This window comes from Ambystoma mexicanum, chromosome 1q, assembly GCF_040938575.1.
Source record: "Ambystoma mexicanum isolate Mex_15411 chromosome 1q, UKY_AmexF1_1, whole genome shotgun sequence".
Lineage (NCBI taxonomy): Eukaryota > Metazoa > Chordata > Amphibia > Caudata > Ambystomatidae > Ambystoma > Ambystoma mexicanum.
The window spans coordinates 187,007,239-187,028,432 of record NC_090922.1 but is presented as its reverse complement, the minus strand read 5'-3'; the positions used below and the strand labels follow the sequence as shown (position 1 = coordinate 187,028,432).

The window sequence follows — 21,194 nt, the reverse complement described above, 5'->3', positions numbered from 1 at the left end:
GCTCGTGACTTTGAATGAGCTTGCCCTTATCAACCAGTCGTCCAAATATGGGAAGACTTCCATTCCTGTTCTGAGTTTTGCCGCTACCGGTGCAAGACACTTGGTAAACACTCTTGGTGCTGACTTCAGCCCGAACGGAAGGACACGGAATTGAAAATGTGACTCCCCTATTGTGAACCTGAGGAACTGTCTGTGGGCAGGATGAATGGGAATGTGGAAATAGGCCTCTTCCAAGTCAAGAGTGGCCAGGAAGTCGTGCCAGTTTAACCATGGTAGGACGTTCTGTAGGGATGTCATCTTGTTTTTGATGCTCTTGATGAATTTGTTGAGCGCTCTCAGGTCCAGTATCAGTTTCCACTGACCGTTTTTCTTTTTGACAAGAAAGAACCGGGAGTAGAAGCCTCTTCCCTTCTGTTTGCCTGGGACCGGTTCTATAGCTGCTTTTTGGAGCAGTTTGTGAATTTCGAACATGACATGTTTTAAGAGATGTACTTTGCGTGGGGTGCGAGGAGGGGATGGAGGTTGATCCAGAAATTCGATGGTGTGACCCTCGCGAATCACCTGCAACACCCACTTGTCCGATGTTATTGTCTGCCAACGTTGGTAAAATCGGCTTACTCTTCCCCCACCGCGGTGTGTCGTGGAGGGGGAAAACAGGATCTGTCAATCCTGCTTGCCCTGAGATTTCCCCTAGGTAGAGCCACGTCTTCCCCTCTGGGTGTATCTACTAAAAGAATGATGGTATCTGTTGTCCTGAAAGGTGTTGCCCTGTGTCTTTTGACCGTAGGAGGGGCGATTAAAGCCTCTGTATTTGGAAAATGTACCTTGAAAGGGACAAAAGGATCTGCAGTCCTTGTCCTTGTCTTTAAGAGAACTGATGGCTCAAGCTGTGTGTGTGTCCGTCTTTATTCCCTTGAGGTGGTCGTCCATCTTTTTCCCAAAGACGTCTTGTCCATCGAACGGCATGGTCAATATTTGAGCTTAGACCTTTGGTCTAAAGTTCGTAGCCTTCATCCAGGCTTGTCTTCTCAAGACAGTACCGTGGCCATTTGTCTAAAGCCTGATTCTGCCACGTCCACCACCGCGTCAATCATATGATCGGAAGTAGCCTCCCCATCAAATATGATTGCTCTGGCTTCCTCCTGAAGATCCGCTGGTAAATGTTTGGCCAGTTTAGACATACGAAGCCGTAGCTCGCGGTCAAACCAAGCTGTCATGGCTAATGCATTGCCCGCCCTGATGGTAAGAGAGGCTGATAAGGGCGATGATGGATTAGCCAATTCCTTTCTGGCTGCCACCGTGATGACAGAATCTGGCTTAGTGTGTCCCCTTAGACAAAGTGGTGCTGTGTCTAGTGCTTTGTACTTCTTCACTGGTCTTGAAACCAGAGCAGGAGTAGATAGAGGCGTAGCCAATATCTTAGATCCAGAGTCCCATATGGTATCCAGAATAGGTATCGTAGTGACTGTTCTCCTATGCTTGTCTCTGTGCTCATAAAGCACCAACTTCTTTTCTTATGATGTGACTAGCAATTTGAACAAGTCTGCAGCCTTGCTGATAATGGTATGACATGATACCAAATCGTAAGGTGGTGAAGAGTCTCCTGGAGAGTCTTTCTTTCTGGGCTTTTCCACAATGTAATTATCCCATTCGCTATGAGTGTCTGGCTCATGCGTAATCTCCCCTTCTTCAGGGTATGGGAAATCCCTGAAAGGGTCCTCTTGCCAATCTGAGACCGATGCGGTCGACGGCACAGCTGTAGGATCCCTAGCAGGAGATCTTGGCCTAGGCGATGATCTCAGAGGAGAGTTCATATATTAACTTGCACATGCTTGACTGCCACTAAGATAGAGAAGCCGTTAGGAATGATATGGTAGCTATAGGTCTCTGAAATGAGTGACAGAAGAGAGACAGGCTTCAGGTACATGGAAAGGCTGACATAATCGCTGCAGCCAGAGGTGAGCAGAAACAAGGCGCCCAGCCAAGGACAAGTGGAGACAGGAAAGTTCCAGTTACCAAGACAATGAGCGACCTGCACAAAATCAGGCTAAAATACTCATAATTACAAGCAGGAAAGATCCATTTCGTGGTTTCAACACACGTGACACAGCCAAACAGGACAATGCCCATTCAGCCAAGGTAGACAAAGAGGACTGTTCCCGTCGAACACAAGGGGAAAAGTTACAAGTGTTTCCCACAAACTGCCACCTGAATGCACTTTTCCAGGCTTAGGTGATCAGAGATGGCAACATTAGGGAACACTTCACACCTCCATGTTCATTCCCATTGCCTTGAAAGGGTACACTCAGTCTGGTAACTGTCCAGGGTCCCAGGGATGGGAGGACACATTCTGCCAAATCCAGATTCACCTTTCATATGGGGATATCATTTGTTGCAAGAGCCAATAGTCTCTCTCAGACCCTGCAATATTGTAGATTGATACTAGTAGAGGTTGTCCTAGGAGGAGTCACTAGATATGGCTATCCAATAGCAGAACTAACCCATATACCTCACATATGTAGCCTACCAAAACTGACCAATGTAAATGTGTGATAGGTTTCTAGGATGGAACCTGGATTTGTGACGTCATACCGAGATAAAAACCAGGTGACACATGCTTAGATGATGAGAGCTCCGGAGGATACTTGTTTTTTTGGTGTGATGCCTGTCATTTTGTTTGCTCATAAAAGACATTGGGCCTTATTCAAACCCTGCCGGTCCGGAAACAACCGTGCCAGTAAGCTTAAGGGCACTGTTGTTTCTGGACCGGCATATTACAGGTCTGCCTGCCGGAGTCGCTTTGCCCGACAGGTCTGAACCTGCTGGGCACATTGGCCACGGTAGGCAGACCGGTTATGGAAGCACTGGCACCATTAACAACAGTGCTGGTGCTTCCGTGTCCGCATTCCCATAGAGTCCTATAGGACTCAATGGGGACTTACATTTTACCGGCCCGTGACTTTCCGGCCCGCCAGAGTTGTAATCTCGCGGTGGCACCGGGAATTCAGGTGCCGGTAAATATTTACTGGTCCGGTGGCAACCCGCCGTTAGCACCGGCAGGGTTACTGCCAGACCCATAACGAGGCACAGTAACTTTGCCCTATGACTGAGTCTTCTATTCTTGTGGCGGGGAGTCTTTGATGGTCCCAAATGTTCTCTGCTGATAATTACAGTGACTGTTAGAGATCCCCAGCCACACCTATACACCACGCATGTAGGTTGAGGGATTCCTGGTTCGCATGAAGCACCCAGCTTTCTGACTGGGATAGAAGATACAGCTAACGAGGCAACCAGAGAGGTAGAGAGATGGTCAAGTCCAGAAGGTCTGGGTACCAAGTCCTCATTGCCCAATCCGGGGTGATCAGGAGCAGGGCTGCTTGAAACCTCTTCAACCTCCTGAGAACCCACGGGATGATAGGAATCGGAGGGAAGGCATAGTGGAGGGGGAAAGTCCAGTCCACTAGAAATGCGTCCCATAGCGAGCCATTCGCTGGGATTTCCCTCAAGGAAAATTGTCTGCACTTCCTATTGGACTCCGTGGCAAACAGATCCACCACTGGGGTACCCCAGAGAGAGAAGACCTTCTCTAGGACTTCCTGGCACACTTCCCACTCATGTGAGACCATGCTCTGCCTGCTCAGAGCATCCGCCCAAGCCATTTTCCGTCCCTGCCAGAGGAACTGCAGAGGCAGAGATCTGGTTCTCCAACAGGCAGAACCACAGCTGCATCGCTTCTCTGCAAAGGGGGAGAGAGCACATGCCACCCTGCTTGTTCAGGTAGTACATGGTCACCATATTGTCCATCAGGATCAGGAAATGTTTCCCCCTTCAGAGAAGGCGCAAATGCCTTAAGGGCTAACGTGATGGCTCGCAACTCCAGCCTGGTGATGTGCCGCCTTGCCTCCATTGCTGACCAAAGGCCACTCACCTGCAAGTCCTTGCAGTAAGCACCCCAACCCTTCAAGGACGCATTCCATGACCACCCTGGCCTGGGGCCATGGAGGCCAGAAGGGTACCCCCGCCAACACGTTGCTGATGACAGCCCACCAGGAGAGGTTGTTGATCACAGACCTGGACACTCTGAGAATGTCCCTCAAAATGCCAAAGTACCGGGAACATTGACCCTGCAGGAGCCATTGCAAAGACTGAATCCGCAGCCTGGCCTCTGGCACCAGAAAAAGGCAGGAGGCCATGAGACCTAAGAGGTGGAGGAAGGAAGCCGCTGGTAAGGTGGCATGATTCTGGAAAAGCTGTACCATCTATGCAATGCTGGTGACTCTGGTGACTCTTTCCCGAGTGTCTAAGACTGCCCCGATAAACTGAAGCCTCTGTGCTGGCGTTGTGTGGGACTTCTGGAAGTTCAGGGAGAAGCCCAACCTGTGCAGTAGTGAGCAGGTGTCTCAGAGATGAGGCAAAACCTGCTCCACTGACTTCCCTCAGATCAGCCGGTCGTCCAGGTATGGAAATACATGGATGCCCGATCTCCTGAGGTGAGCCGCAACTACCACAATGAGCACTACATTGAATTGGTAGTGCCTGTCCCCTATGAGGAATCTCAGGAAATTTCTGTGCTTCTTATGTATCGGCACATGGAAGTATGAGTCCTGAAGATCTATGGACACAAGTCAGTCCGGCAACTTGAGAGCATTGAGAATTTCTCTCAATGTCACCATCTTGAGTTTTGAAATGTGTTCAAAGCTCTGAGGTCCAAGATGGGACGGAGACCTCCCCACTTCTTGGGTACCAGGAAATACTAGGAATACCACCCTGATCGTCTCTGCTCGGGTGGGACCTCTTCTACGGCACCCTTCAATAACAGGGCTTGTAGTTCTTTCTGGAGCTCCTATTCCGGTTGGTAAAGAGGCAACAGAGGTCTGTCCACGGGTTGTTTTAAGAAAGGCAGACAGTAATCCCACCGTACAAGCTGCAGTGCCCAGGCGTCGGAAGTAATCTCCCACCATTGGACCCAGTGCTCGGTCAACAGTCCTCCAACGGGGGAATCGTGGGAGGAGAAATCAAAGCGCCTTTGAGGGCAGAGCCGGCCCAGCCGCTACTGCAGCTGTCTGCTGGCCTCTAGAGGTCCCCCTACTCCTTCTGGAGTGTGGGAAAAGCCTCTGACCCTGCCTGGCTTGCGGGAGCTGAGCCTTCTTGCCATAGGGGACCTAGCGTGGATAGCCTCTTCCCCTCAACGAGAAACTAAAGGCAGGCTTGGCTGGCTGTTGCACAGCTAGGCCGAGCGACTTCGCAGCAAGCTTGAACTCTTTGAATTTTTCCAAAGATTCGTCGGCCTTCAGATCAACGAGATTCTCACCATCAAAGGCGATGTTCTGGACATTGGGTGAGAATCCTGAGGAGTGCAGTAAAACTGCCTCCTGAGAATCGTGGCTAAGCCCATTGATCATCCAATACAGTCTGCCACATCCAGGCTCATCTGCAAAGACTGTTTTGCCACCTGCTTTTCGTCATCAACTAACTGCAGGAAACCCTCCTGCATCTCCCCCTCAGGGATGTACTGGGAAGCCTGCTCAACCGCCTTCCATAAGCTGGAGTATTTAGTGAAACCACAGGAGAAATTAACCACTTTCAAGGCCATGCTACCAGAGGAAAATATTTTCTTTACTAAGGCATCTACTTTCTTGCCCTCCCTATCGGTTGGCAAGTTGGATGTGGAAGTGGGTGGTCTGGTGGACACTGGCTGCCTGTACCTCCAGTCCCTATGGTGTAGGGTGAGAAGAGGGGAATGAGGGATCTCCTCTTGCCAGCCTACATTTCTTAGTAAGGTCTGAGTTGACCAGATGTATGTTGCAAGAGCGTTTCCACAAGGTGGCAATGGGATTGGCGATAGCTGCGTTGAAAGGCATAGCCCTTTCTGTAACAGGACCCTCATTGAGGATGTCTGTCAGGTCATAACCTTGCACTGGCTGGGCTGGGGTATTCAATCCCAGAGTATCCACAACTCTCTAAACTAAAGCCCTGAACTTAGCATTGATATGGTCATAAGAATGGGCCTGTTGCATTTCGACGTCCAGAGACTTGCCCAGCCCACTAGCCTTGCACAGTCCCTCAACCAAAGTGCTGAGGTCTGCCTGGTTGACAAAATAGTCGGTACCAACAGCTCCAGAGTATATGGGGTCGATATCATCCTGATCGTCGTCATTGGTGCCAAAGATGTCCGCCATGGAACCGAAAAATATCAGATCTCCATTTCGGCATGAAAGACCACTCAATGGCGGTTGGGGTTGACGGTTTGGTGATGGGCGCCAAGAATGTCTTTGGTGCTAAGGGCGCATCGACAATCAGTGCCTGTGGTGCACGGGACGGTCCCAGCGTCGAAAGCAGCACCGTTCTGCCCGGCGGTGAGCCCAAAGCCTCCGCCGATGCCGTTGGCACTGATTTTGCTCTGGGGCTGGATTTAGCGGATTTGCGGCGGTGACGGTGGCGTCACTTCTTTTTGTGAGAGGAAGATAATGAAGAATGTCTTCGGGAATGCGATCATTTCTTGGTCTTCGACTGATGCCTTTCTTCCTTCTCCGCGGGAGGCCCTAAAGTTCGGCCTCCAATGACCGAACGATCGACTGCACCAGTGACTTGGAGGGTGGGCGACGTAGTGCAGGCTTTGTTGCACGGTCCCTCAAGGACTTCGGGTTCATTTTACTGCAAGACGTGCAACTCTCTGAGTTGTGATTGGAACCGAGGTACCACACGCATATCTGAGCCACAGTCTGTTCAGCACTTGAAACACGAGACCCGGGGCGCGTACATGGTTGCTCAGGTGAATGACAAAAATTCGACAAACATTGAGTGAAAAATCGAAGGATTGTAATCTTAGTGTTCCCCACGAGCAGGGTGCTGAGCATGTGGAAAAAAGGAACTGAGGTACAGGGGCGTAGTGACTCAGTATATGTACGACGACCAACGTCACGTCTGGAGCCGACGACCGAGCATCAAGTCAAGGCTAGTCGACGGCCGAGTTGAGGTCCACTACGCCCCCTGTCGAAGAGTTTTCCGAGCAGCTAAAGCTGGAAGGAGTATCTATCTGATGAGGAATCTGCAGGAGAAAGGCAATCCATTAAAATATCCATTGATAAAGTTGTGCAATTAACTTTTAATCTTATTAAATATTTATATAATGATCATTACTGTTTGTTGTTGATGTGACTTTCCAATTGTGATTTTGATAAAGTTTATTCATAAGTTGGGAAAAGTTCACCTGATGAACTATGACATAATAAAAAAATAAAACACTGTTGGTCATTTTTCTGAAGTCTTTGTTTCTGTTTAGACAAAACTTCAAAGCTCTAATCCTTTCCAGTCTATGTTGTCTCAGCTACACTTTTAAAGGGTGAGTGGAAGGTAAAAACACTGGTAAATGCCACTTTGGGCTATGTGAAATTCGATACATCGTTGCAAAAAATGAAGGTTTTTTTTCCTCAGTGAGACTTTATCTTCAAAGAATTGTATAAATTCAGTCAAACTTGATAAGGCCTGTATTTCCAAAACTCTCCTCACAGACGTTAATGCAATCAGGAATGCAACATTGAATGACAAAAGCCTAAAAGAACATGAATTCAGAAGCTCAAAAAGAGCTGCCATTAGGAATTTCAACACTAAGTTTAATTCCCATGGAGGAACTACAAATGGTGTAGGAGGAAACATGACCAAAAGTCCTTTACAAATTGAATAAATAATGGTATCTTAAAATAAGAACCCTGTTCTGGTGTGCGTTTGAATACAGAGAGTGCTGCCAAGTACCCTTTTATTGAATTTACATTAAGGCCTGACTTGGCCAGCGAGAACAAACATTCCAGAACTGTGGAGGTGGGGCATAGCAATGAGTCTACCTGTTTTTTTCCCTGCACTAGATTTGGAATTTGTTTCCCCAACGACAAACATATACAGACTATAGCCTCATTACAAGTTTGGCGGTGCGGGTTCAATGCAGTGGTATTACCGCTCAACTATGAGGTGGGCGGAGAGTTGGAGGATTCACCTCCAGCTATAGTGGTAAATCCATCTATTTTCAGTGGAATTACTGTTGCAGAATAATCTTGAAACTCTCCTTTTGCAGGAGCTTGTTTAGGAGTCTCAGGTCTAAAATAGGGCTGAGGCCTCCATCCTTCTTTGAAATTAAGAAGTATTGGGAGTACCAGCCCTTCCCCACTTCCCCTCTGGCACAAGCTCCTCTGCTCCTTTCAGTAGAAGCTGAGAAAGTTCTTTCACTAGAAGCGGTTTCTGAGGCAAAGGTAAAAAGGGGAGGTTTTGGCGTTTTTTTAAAGAAAGGCAGGCAGTAGCCCTCTCTATCATGCTATACTATGAAGAGTCTGATCCTGCCCCCAAGAGGAGACTCGTGTTTTAATTTGGAGCAATTTAGAGACGTTTTGGATCCTGAGATTCAGAAGGAACCGCAATTGCAGGCTTTTGTCTTTGAGATACCCTACCCCATGATGGTCTGTAGAACCCCTTTTTCTGAATAGTTATTGCCTTCGAGTGAGACCTCTACCTTTTGACAGGTAATTATACCACCTACATCTCCCCCTGCCAAAAATAGTAGTAGTAGTAGTAGTAGTAGTAGTAATGGGGGTAGCTAAGGCAAACCCTAAGGGCCATAGCAAAACAAAAGAGGTGATGGCTGGAAGGTTTAGAATAAATCTTAACCTCTGGCATTGCTCTGGGCAACCCTCCAGACCATTGTTCTTCACCTGCCAAGCCATTACAAAAGTGGAACAACCATATGCAAATCAGGCTTGGTCCCACCTCCAAAGGGGCAGTCCAGTCCTAATGACCGAGCTGCCTGCTTAGATTCCTTAAACTTTTGTAGGCTTTTTTCAGCCTTAGTGCCAAAAAGGTCTGATCCTTCGAAAGGCATATCAAATAAGTTAGATTTCACATCTTGAGTGAAGTTGGCTGCGAGCATCCAAGAGGGCCTTGTCACCATTGTTGCTATATCCATTGAGCGTCTAATACAGTCTATGGTATCTAGCCCAACTGCAAGCATGTTTGTTGCAGTGTTTTTTCCATCTTCCACCAGCGGTCTGAATGAATCCTGAATCTCAGGTGGGAGATGAGCTGCAGCTGAATCTGCCATTTCCTACAGGGAATGGGAGTGTCTTGCTAATGTGAGGCAGGAATTGGTGGTTCTCATCCATAGGCTACTTGCAGCAAAAGGTCCAGTTTTTTGGGATTCTCTATCCAGAGGCGCTGATGGGAATGCTGTAGATTTGGAACTTGTCACAGTAGTTTGGATAACTAGACTATCTGCAGAGGGACGATGGTCCAAAATTGTGGATCAATAGGTCCAGCACTATGTTTTTGAGTGACATCTTTATTTACAATGGACAATAAGGCTAGTTTCCCCCAAAATGGTTTAATAACCTCAACCAGAGTGCCACCGAAAGGCTCTTCAAAAAGGTTTTCAAGGTTTTAATCTGTCCCTGGGTTTGTAGAAGGAATCGTCTGGTTCCGACGGCTCTTAGATGGATTCCTCGATAAGTCTTCTTTTAACCTTTTGAACAGTGCCGATGGAGTTTTCGAAATTACTTTTGTCGGCGTCAGAGCAGATATTGAAGCTGACGGCATCAGAGCAGATATTGAAGCTGACGATGTGGTTGGCACTACTGCCTTAGACGTCTTTTAGTGAGTGTTTTTCCTTTATCTTTTTTACCGGAACTCAATCTCATGGTATGTGGGAGCAGTGCTAGCTTTTATTTTTTTTCTTTATCATCCAGAGAAAGTGATTTTTTCACATTTTCTTGGGACAGCTTTAACATCTTTTCCATGGAGGTTCTAAACACCTCCCCTTCCTCCTTTGAGGATGATGCTGTGGGGAACTACTCTGGCTTATCTGCTTCTTTAGAGCTATTGGTGTCTTTTATGCTTCCATGGAGAGAGCCGAACAACTCCTTCTCAGGTAAGATGAGGAGCTTCTCGAATGGTCTCTGATCATTTTGGGGTTGGTGCAAAATGTTCTTAGGGAATGGCTTCTCGGCCCTCAATTCACTGGGGTTGATTTTGACAAGGTCATAAATAGCCTTTCCAGTCTTTCATTAAGTGCATTTGGTGACATCATCCAACAGAACCCACACTCCTGGGTTTCATGGTCTTTTCCTAAACAGAAAAGACACGAGGAGTGAAGATCCATCACCGACATTGACTGACTGCATGTTTTACAGGCTTTGAAGCCTTATTTTATTAGAAGACATGTTGATTTCAAAATTTCTTGACAAGCCAATGTCTCAAGTTACAATGCGTTGCCGCTGAAAGAAGGAACTGGAGAAAATGGCGCTGATGGCTCATTAGCATGCCAATGACGACACCACGGCACGAGACAAGACCAATGTGAGTTATTTACCGAGGATCAAGCCTAACAGCGCCTTATACTAGGGCAAACATTTTTCTGGTGTCAACTAATTCGGCTCGGATATTTCAAAGACCGGAATCCTTGGGAGGAATGTGTCCATTATGATATGATATGATATTTTATGATATGATATGATATGGCATTTATAACGCACCTATACACAAGTGTTTGATGGCGCGACGCAAGGGAGGGAGAACAGGGGGAAGAGAGAGACAACGATCCTACTGGGCCAGGTGTCATTCAGATCGCGCAAGTGCATGGGAAGGGGGAAGTGGGACAGTGCATGGGGGAGGGGACAGTGCAATACATGGGATAAATAGAATAAATGACAATAAATCAAAGTACGGCCAGCTGGTGGCAAGTGCAAGGGTAAGTGCAGACATCAGGTGTCAAGTGCTGGTAGGGGGACTGTAGGGATACAGAAAACAGTCCCCAAGTGCGGGGGTTGCCAGGAAGGCAGTGCTGGTGTGCGACTGGCGGGGCAGGGGACCTGGACCCAAGATCAAAGGCTGGCCATGTAACCAGTGCAGTTTCAGTTTCAGCCAGGAAATTCAGCAGGGGAGAGGAGGAGAGAAAGCAGAAGCAAAGAGAAAGGTTTTGAGGTGCTTCCGGAACCGGAGATGGTTCTACTCACGTTTCAGGGAGGCAGGAAGGCTGTTCCAGAGGGAGGCCCCAGCCGAAGAAAGAGGTCTATCGCCAACTCGTTGCTTGGAGAAGCGACTGACCCTGAGGGAGTTTGAGGCGGATTAGCGAAGAGCTCGAGACGGAAGATATTTAGGAAGAGAGAGTTGAAAGCCTTGTGGACAATGCCAAGGGTTTTGAACTTAATCCTCACAGCCACTGGGAGCCAGTGCAGAGATTTCAGTCCTGGGGAGATACTATCCCTGGGCTTGAGGCCAAGGACAAGTCTTGCAGTCCTGTTCTGGATGAGTTGCAGAGGGCAGAGAGTAGAAGCAGGCAGATTTAGAAAGAGGCTGTTGCAATAGTCCAGCCTAGAGAGAACCAGAGCTCTGGAGACAGTGAGCTTCTGGGGGAAGGAGAGGAAAGGAAGAATACCTCTGAGGAGGTGAACTGGTAGTGTGACTTCTTCGAGACATCAGAGATGTGAGGAGAGAAGGAGAGTGTGGAGTCGAAGATGACCCTGAGGTTTTTAGAACCCCTTTTACATAAGTCTGACAGCCATGTTCTCAAACACCTCAACGCTAAACAGCAGCATAAGGTACCAGAGGGACATTACAGAGGCACATCAGAGAGGCGCACTAATGGACAGTCTTGGAAAAATGCCCACTTCAACTAATACACAACTTGAACGCGGCATGTGGTGAAAGAGGTGCCATTAATAACAGAACAGCTGGAGTGTGAGCATAAGTGAAGAACTTTTCAAAGACATATTACAAAAGAGTTTTGAGAATAAAAATGCACCGCCAAACGAACAAAGATTGTGACAAGGTAGGACAGCTGACAGGAAAGGAGGGGCGGCTGTGGCAAAATTGATTTGCGTGGGGACAAAATGAAGAGAAAATGGAAAACAAATTGTAAGGGTTGGATGCTTTATTTTTTGAGGCCAAAGAATGTGTGTGAGGGGAGGAAGTGCACAGAGCTCATTCGAGAATATTTGAATTGACAGCAGATCTTTTAGAAATGTTTAGTAGCTTGGCCAGTGGTGGACGAACATCCTTACTAGGTTGTGAAGAAGGGAGAGAAGTGTTATAGGGCTCTGCGCCATTAAGGGACAGCCAGGGTGCAGAGCGGGAAGCGGAGGATGAGAAGGAAGAGGAGGAGCCTTGTGACAGGAACGGTTAGTTCCTCCTTGTATGTTGAAGTGAACGGACGAAAAAAAGAGAAGGTCTGTTTACAACCGGTGCCGTGTCCTTACTTGTGACCAAAGGGTCAACACCTGGCGACAAGGTGCTTCCCACACGCCGGTGAGGATAAATCCCCTGCGCTGAGCGACATGTTGATCAATCTAGTAGGGGGGAAATTTATTAAAACCATACTGACGACTACCCCCAGAAGAAAAGATATACTACGCCTCCTTGATCAATTCTCAACCATGACTATGAACGCTACGTGTTTAACCAGTGCACAGAGAAACCAGAATACACCATCAATGAGTGTGAAAAGCACCCACTGCCAATTCCACCTATTCTCCGCAGACAAGGCGATCAGACTGTGCGTAATTGAAGGTTGCACATCACCCGACTTACGGAAGCAACAACTCAAAAAGCCTTTGACCATCGACGAAGTCAGCGAATTAACCAGAATATCCGAGAGGGTCGATGCCCAAGCTGCCTCCATCGAAGGAAACCCGGGTCCCAAACACAAAAAAAGCGAAACAATTACTGCGATCCAACCCCAACCACAGAGACCAGGAGACCGGGGGATGTCTGTGGGAAGACCAAGCGGGCAGATACCGCCCAGGACACACAGACAATGCTACCGTTGTGTGGAATGAATTTCCTGCACTTTGGGACATGCCCAGCCCATACACAAAAGTGCTCCAACTGTGGCAAGGAAGGACATTTTCAGTTTGTCTGCAGGGAAGGGATACCATTTCCCACTCCACAACCGTACATTCAACCGCAGGCAAGGCCATATAGCCGGCAACCCCCACCATCAGGGTACTCACAAAGGTTCAAACCGACGCGCTACCAAGGTCAAAGAAGATACGTAAGGGCACTAGAGGATACGCCACCCGAAGACCTGAACCAAAGATATGACTCGCACAACCCTTACGCCAGGTACGGCAACAAATATGATGAACCCCTGCACCCATGTCAGCAATACAGGGACCAACAGTACTACTTTCACTATGACTATGACACTTAACATGGCCAGACTCAACTTGGTGAATGAATCAATCTCATCCAGGATGATCGAGATGCGAGAGAGGCACCCAGGATCTCTGTCAACATAGGAAATAGGCTCTATTGCTTCCTGATCGACTCAGGCGCGACAGTGAATATCATGGGGGAACAGGAGTTCCCACAGATACCAAAGTGACCGGAACTCAAAAGGAACGACACAAGGATATTCCAATGGGGCGCAACATGGCCCCTACACTCGATCGGCCAATTTCATCTGAGACTGAAGCACAATGGGCGAACACTTGACACCACCATCCACGTCATAAGAAGCCCCACGAAAGGCCGCTGCATACTCAGCTACCACACAGCGCGCTGCCTTCGACTCATAGCATTCGATTCCAGGAAGGGGACGTGACCCAATCAACCAAAGCTCCTTCGGCCAACGGAGAGACAATATGCGCAATCAGCAGAAACCCGGAGGTAGATGGCGCTATCACAAAGGAGGTGACCGAAGCTAAATTTCCCGACCTATGCAAAGGGCTTGGAAAACTCAAAGGAACACTTGTCAAGTTGCATATTGATGAAATAGTGGGTTTCCATCTTCAGAACGCTATGTCACAAGAACTAGATCAACTACTCGACAGTGAGACCATATAACCTGCCACTGGACCCACCCTGTGGGTTTCACTACTAGTAATTGTCCCGAAAGGAGAAGGCCGAATAAGACTCTGGCCCTCATTACGACCCTGGAGGTAACCATGCCACTTTTTGCGGCATGGCTACCCCCATTCCGGGTACCGGGTCTGGGTTCCTTGAATGGGGAAATACGGGGCCATTCCGACTTTGGAGGGCCCGGTATTTCCCCCATTTAGGGAACCCGGACCCGGTACATCCCCATTCCCATTTCAGCCCCCATAGGGCTTAATGGGAATGGGGATTATGCTAACAGCGGGCCCATTAATGACGGGCCTGTTGTTAGCATCCTGGTCTGCTCGCGGGACCCGCTAAGGACGCCTGGTTCTAATGAGGCCCTCTGTGCCTACATGAGAATGGCCAACACCACCATCCAGCGAAAACGACACCCAGGCCCGTGTATCGAGGACATGATACTTCAGCTGAACAGAGCAAAAACTTTCTCCAAGCTAGACCTCATACAGGGGTACCACCAACTCATACTACACCGGGCTCGAGAAGTATCACACATTCACCACACATGAAGGACTGTTTCGATACCGCCGGTTGAACTTTGGCATCTCCTCCTCCGCAGACATTTTTCAGGAGGCCATTAGGAAAGTCATCCACCCAATCAAATCAGCGCTAAATTATAGCAATGACATTTTAGTCTTTGGCACATCACAGGAGGAGCACGGCGCAGCCCTGTTGGAAACCTGAGACGCCTTACACAATGCAGGCCTGACACTGAATTTGGACTGATGCAGATTCAACAAAAAAAAACTCAGATTCTTTGGGCACATCTTTTCAGACCAAGGGATGACCCCGACCTAGTCAGGACCATCACCGACCTCCAAGCTCCGACCCAAGTGGCAGACGTAAGGTCTTTCCTCGGCATGGCCGGGTACTGCATGAGGTACATCCTGCACTATGCGACCCACACTGAGCCCCTGAGGAGACTACTACAAAAGGACAATGATTTTCTCTGGTCGGAGGAATGCCAGGTGGCATTCAAAAACATCAAAAAGGCACTTGCAGAGGCCTGACGACTTGCATACTTTGACCCCACGTGGCACATGGAGATCATCGTAGATGGCAGCCCGGTAGGACTGGGTGCCATATTTGCCCAGACCAGCGGAGAAGACACACACCCAGGCACATTGTCGCTTACGCGAGCTGGGCACTCTCGCACACAGAATCAACCCGCTGTCATGATGCCTACTCCCGGGAAGACAGTTCAGGACCAGCGTCCCCGAAAGCAGACATCATGTCCCCAGGGAGGGACCCAGCAACCCCTTATAGGGCTCTTTGGACATTGTCCTGGCACCTTTGGCGCCAGGCTCATAGAAGGCATCAGTCCTGGCACCATAGGCGCCAGGCTCATTATGGGAGTGCTTGGATGGACTTACCTGATGCAGACCATGCTGCCGGATCCAGACCTCCTTGAGGTCTAAAAGGGACTATTTTACCTATGGGACTATTTTACCACTCGGGCGTGGCTGAGGAAGAATACTTACCTGGAACTACTTTGGGGGCTATTTAAACCACGCCCAGACAGCAGCTCGCGCTTCGCGTTGTTCTGCATCTAGCAGCTGGACGCTCACTGTGTCTGCTCCTGCATCCTGGCTCCAGCCACGCCCGCCTGCAACCTGGAACACCTGAAAAGGAAGGAAAGGAGAGAAAGGTGAATAATAGAACTTTACCTACCTCCATCCGGAGTCCGGAACCATCACTCCGACGATCCTGAGAAAAGACATTATTTTTAGAAGCGCATCGCATAGCTCGCTGCAGCGCTGCGTTTCACTCACCTTCACGAGGCGCCCTCGGGCTCTTCAGCGACCATTGGCACCATCCGTCGCCTTTCAGCGCCTAAGGAGAAAAAGAGACAAAACAAAGGTGAGCGAAGGAACAGATTGAGGAAGGCTTGATTCTTCCACCTTAAGACTTACCTGATTATTGTTGGGACAATCTTTCCTCACCTTGGGTCGGCGCTGCTTCTTTGGCACTTCCGTACCCCGGCCCCTAAGGGGGAAAAAGACACACGCATAAGTGGGTGAAAGCAAGATCACTAAGGGAACCATCCATCAAAAAGACTCACCAGAGTTTACCTTCGGCGAATCCATTCCTCAACGTGTATTCTTCATCCTGCATCTGAAATAGAGAAAAGGACAACGGACAATTAAGGCTTGAACTTTTGCAACTGAATACTTACGGCCTCATATCGGAAAAGTCAAGCGGAGTTGAATACTCACCAAACCCGAGATCCAGTGAAGTAACTGGAAATCAACGCGCCCCTGCATCGGAAGCAGGATGGAGAGCTCGTCCTTTCAGACTCTAAGGTGAGACTCTACGTGGAATCGCGGAGGGGGTTCGAGGATTGTGAGGGGGGGAATCCGACACATTATCAAGCAGTCAGTTAATCCCCTTTTCCATCTACAGAAGGATTCTTCTACGGGCCAGACAGGCGAGGTTTGGGGGTCCGGTCCAGTCCGTCTTCCGAGTCCTGCGCATCACCTTAGAAGAGGTCATAGCAGTCCAGAACAGGTCGGTGCCTCTGTGGGAATCAGGTGAGCGTTACACCTACTCCTAGGCCAAAAAAGAGAGCCTCGCGGCTGTCTGGGGGTGCGAACATTTTCACAATTTCATCATTGGCAAGAGCTTCACACTGATAACTGACCATCAGCCTTACTATCACTATATGGTAACCCTCGCACAAATATGCCGCCCAGAATTGAGAGATGAGGCATCAGACTGCAGGAATTCGACTACAGAATTATCCACAGACCGGGGGGGTGATCAGAACCCAGCAGACTGCATCTCGCGCCACCCGATAGATGCCCCAACGACAAGGAAAGGAGACACCAAATACATCAACTACATTGCAGCCAACGCCCTGCCACCTGCACTGTCATTGGATGCCGTTGCAAGCACGTTGGCAGTGGACCCATCCATGGTCCTGGCCATCGCCCTCACAAACTACAACAAATGGATGAATTACCGCTGTGCCATCAAAAGCCACCCGGGGGTGAGCAAATACGAACTAGAGAGACTTGCAAATGTACATAATGAATTAGTGGTCAAGGACCACTCAATACTGCTGAGAGGGTACAAGCTAGTCATCCCGTCACCCTCAAGGCCGAAGTCATCTGAACAGCACACGAGGGACTAACAATACGAAGAAAAAGCTATGATGCAATGTCTGGTTTCCATTCATGGACCCACTAGTGGACAGTTGGGTGAAGAGCTGTTTGCCATGTCAGTGCACCGCGAAAGCAGAGGCCCTCACACCACTGCAGACAACCCACATACCAGAGCGACCATGGGACTGAGTAGCAGTTGACTTCTATGGGCCTATGGAGTCAGGAGATTATCTGCTCGTATTCATCAACGAATACTCCCGGTTCCCCATCGTGAAGAAAGTGGCGACCACTGCATACCCCCCGGTAGTTGCCGTTTTTGATGAGGTGCTCAGTGAATGGGACATACCTCGCACAATCAAGTCAGACAATGGGCCCCAGTTCAACAGGCATGACTGCACAGCATTTTCAAGACAAATGGGTTTTCCCCCACCAAAAAATCAAGCCCAGATAGCCCCAAGCCAACAGGATGGTGGAGCGCTTCATGCCATCAATCAATAAAACCATCCAGAGATCACACGTTGAAACCACAAACCTGCACCAGGCCTTATGCAGAATGCTCAGGGACTAGCGGAACACCTCCCCATGAAGCCACCAACAAGTCACCGGTGGAAATAATGATGCAGTAGAAAGTCCACACCAGGCTTGTGAGAAACACAGGTGATCGAGAGGGAGCTGACAAAGAAGTCATTCTGAGAGACACCATTGGGAAGGAACGGGCCAAGCATGACACAGACCACAGAAGGAGAGCCGAGCCCAAAGAGTTCTTGATGGGGCACGAAGTCCTGGTGAGACAGACAACTAAAAGGAAGACGGACCCCCAGGTACTCGCCAAGCCCCTTCAGGGTAACAGCCCTTAACGGGTCCATGGTGACGGCACAGAATGCGGCTCAAGAAATAACAAGGAACAGCTCACAGTTCAAGCATCTCATTAAAAGTGAAGAGCAGGGGCACACCACCAGCGGAATGTGAGCCAGGCATGAAGAAAACCCGAGATGATCTGTGGACGCCGCAGCAGGGAATAGAAAACACCCCACTGGAACTGCCCAGAGGCCCGGATACTCCGTGAACATGTGACTCATATACTCGCCCGCAGCGGGTGATATGAAGGCCCACGCGCCTTGTGGAAGAATGCTGAACACGACCTCAGAACATTTGTCGGGGGGTGATGTTATTGGGCTCAGCGCCTTTAAGGGAAAGCCAGGGCGCAGAGTGGGAAGTGGGAGGATGAGAAGGAATGGGAGGAGCCTTGAGAGAGGAACGGTTAGTTCCTCCTTGTATGTTGAAGTGAACTGACGAAATAAAGAGAAGGTCCGTTTAGAACCGGTGTCGCGTCCTTTCTTGTGACCAAAGGGTCAAAAAGAAGGACAAAAGAAAAACTATTAGTAATCTTTAGTCAAGTAGTAGTGCTATTATCAGAAATGCCCGTGCTGTTTTGACAAATAAATCATCCACACCTAGTTATAAATGTTGGGGTCTTATAATAAATCAGTTTCTCTCAGTCTAATAATAATACTTGTATTCTTTTGTCATGCAATTGTTCCTCTTCCTCCTACTGTTATCCGTTGTGCACTTGCCATAAATGAGTGCTACTTATTCCTTTAATGACTGTGTAATAAACTCATCTGTATAATAAAAGTAATTCTTAGAAAATGCATTTGTTTTTCGGAAAGGTAAAATGTGTTTGCTATACCTTTTTCTGGTAAACATGGAAGCTGTTTTCTCTTTTTTATCCAGCTGTTTAAACCTTTGAAGTCCAATCCTCAGCTTGTACAAGTATTCTTCCCATTTCCTCTTCAATTCAGCCAGGTAGGTAAGCCTCTGCAGATAGATTCCACTTCGCTCCTCCAACTCTTGCCTAATACTCTGTACGGGTAGATAAATTACAAAAGCAGCATAACGCAAATTCAGTGGCAAGGACAGGAACCAAGGAAGTACATTTGTGATAGTTCAAAGGAAATGCTTCTTACCTGCAATTATAGTTCTCCATCATTAAATCAAGGAAGCACATATGTTCTCCATCATTGAAGCAAGGCCGTACCTTTGTGATGCTTCAAAAGAAATGCTCCTAACTGCATTGCTAGTTCACATTTATTGGGGTCTCCCTAACATGTATAATCTATTTAAACCTATTCATAACAAATGTAGTTTTCCATGCAGGAAAGGTTGGGCTTAGAGAAAGGCAATTATTGAAGGCCACCTAAGTTTTCCCCAGCAGGGGACCATCATATCGTACCTAAAAGCAGAAAGCATGCCTACAGTAATGGTGAGGAAAGCACACAAAATGTAACATCGTCTCCAGCATAATTTATCTTTCCAGTAGCCTGGCACAGTAGCACAAAGATCGTGCAACAGGCTTAAAAGAAAAGGTTCTATCAAGTATACCAGAACCTTCAGGGTGTCTTTACTGAACAATGATGATAGGAGACTTAAAAAATGTAAAGTTCTAATGAAAGTCTTTCAATTCTTTTGGAACAAATCAGTACTCACGGATTGTTGTATAAAAAAGGGGATCAGCCTGTTGGACTAACAACTTTATTTCTGTAACAACATTCAGCAGTTGAAAGTAGAATGGTTCTTTAAATGACCACCTTTTTAGACTATGGGCCTCATTACGACCCTGGCGGTAGCCGTGCCCTTATTAGGGCACGGCTGCCGCTGGTAATGATTTTTTACTGGAGCCCAGAAAAGGGCAATATCCGGGTCATGCAGACCTTGGCGGACCCGGTAATTGCCCTTTACTGGGCTACGGTAAAAATGAATCCCCATTCCCATTTGAGCCCCATAGGGCTCAATGGGAATGGGGAGGATGCTAACAATGGGCCCGTTAATGACGGGCCCGTTGTTAGCATCCTGGTCTGCTAGCGGGTCCCACTAAGGACGCCTGGTCTGGCCAGGCGTCCTGAGCAGGACCCGCAGCAGACCTCGTAATGAGGCGGCCCGGAACGAACAGTGCCGGTCCCTTACTGGCACCGTTCATTCCGCGACTGCCAGTGTCCTAATGAGGCCCAATGTGTCTACACTAGGGACATTAAAATCCACTTTGAAACACAGCAACCAGTGTGAGAATCTTCTTATTTACAAGGTTCAACACAAATCTTCCGTTGCAAGGTAACCAGGACCTTCTACTGGTTCTTTAAATGTCCAGGAACTGAGGCAAGTAAGTAATTTAGGACATGGCAAGTGATGGTGTCCAATATTCGTCTTTTAGATCCTCTCATAGGAGGAGCGCTGGGAGCACAACTACCTCTGTCTCATTCTCACCTTCCTAATTGTTTCTGCGCATACTTTGCTCGCTCTCGCCGGGTCACGCAGGAAGTCTTGTGAGACGACGCCGTAGTGCGTCCCGCAACGTCCCAACAGACCTCCCTTTCATAACACAGCGAAGTCATCATACTTCACCGGTCTTCTGTGCTCCCTTCTCGGACGATCTTCCTTTCTACCACCCGTGTCGTGTGCTTGACTCGCTTCATGGGATGTTTCCGATGCTTCTCTTTCTGTCTCTCCCTCTGTGATTTCTCTCATGGGGATTTCTAGTTCTCGCTCTCTTGTGGCATCTCTGTCAGGGCTTTTACAAGGGGTGAATTCCTCTTCGGTTGTTTCCGCTTCGCGATGCTTCTCAAACATCACCACATGCTCCATGTTCCACCTGCTGCCATCATCTGAGTGAACGTGATTAGTCCCTCAGTGGACAACTTTTATTGGTTGACTGAACTTCAAACTTGTCATTAGATCCTTTCTTCGGTAGTCGTATTTTGAGCCAATCGCCTTCCTCAACTTCGTGGCCTTGGGTCGTTCTTCTCTGATCATTCCATCTCTTCATCCATGCTTTGCTGTTTTCCAGCCTCGACACTACTTCAGCCATGTCTACTTCATCATCTTCTCTTACTCTGGTCAGCCATGGTGGTACCAGTGTGGATGCTGCTCTCGTCCCCCTCAGCATTCGAAATGGCGATATTTGGGTGATACCGTTGGAGGTTAATCTGTGAGCCGCAACAGCCTCCTTGACTGTTTTGAGGGGATCCATACCGGAAGTGGTTGCTAACTGGATAGCCCCTTTGATGAACCTATTCGCCCTCTCCACTAGTCTATTCGCTTGGGGATCGTACAGTGCAGCCTTCCTCTGTTTTATGTTGTGTTTGTGCAGGAATGACTTCATTTTCCGTGACACAAGCTGTACTCCATTGTCCGTGACTAAATCTTTAGGGAGACCTTCCCTCT

General features: G+C 48.4%; 1 protein-coding gene across 1 annotated transcript in view; it reads right to left on the bottom strand.

The window, feature by feature from the left end:
* Positions 1 to 20,615, bottom strand: part of LOC138554053 (uncharacterized) — an 887,754-nt gene extending 867,139 nt beyond the window's left edge. The window contains exons 1-2 of the mRNA XM_069642576.1: positions 20,376 to 20,615; positions 18,667 to 18,839 (exon numbers count right to left, since the gene is read on the bottom strand). Coding sequence (XP_069498677.1) covers positions 18,667 to 18,839; positions 20,376 to 20,615 — 413 coding nt within the window. The remainder of the gene's footprint in view (positions 1 to 18,666; positions 18,840 to 20,375) is intronic.
* Positions 20,616 to 21,194: the final 579 nt, after the last annotated feature.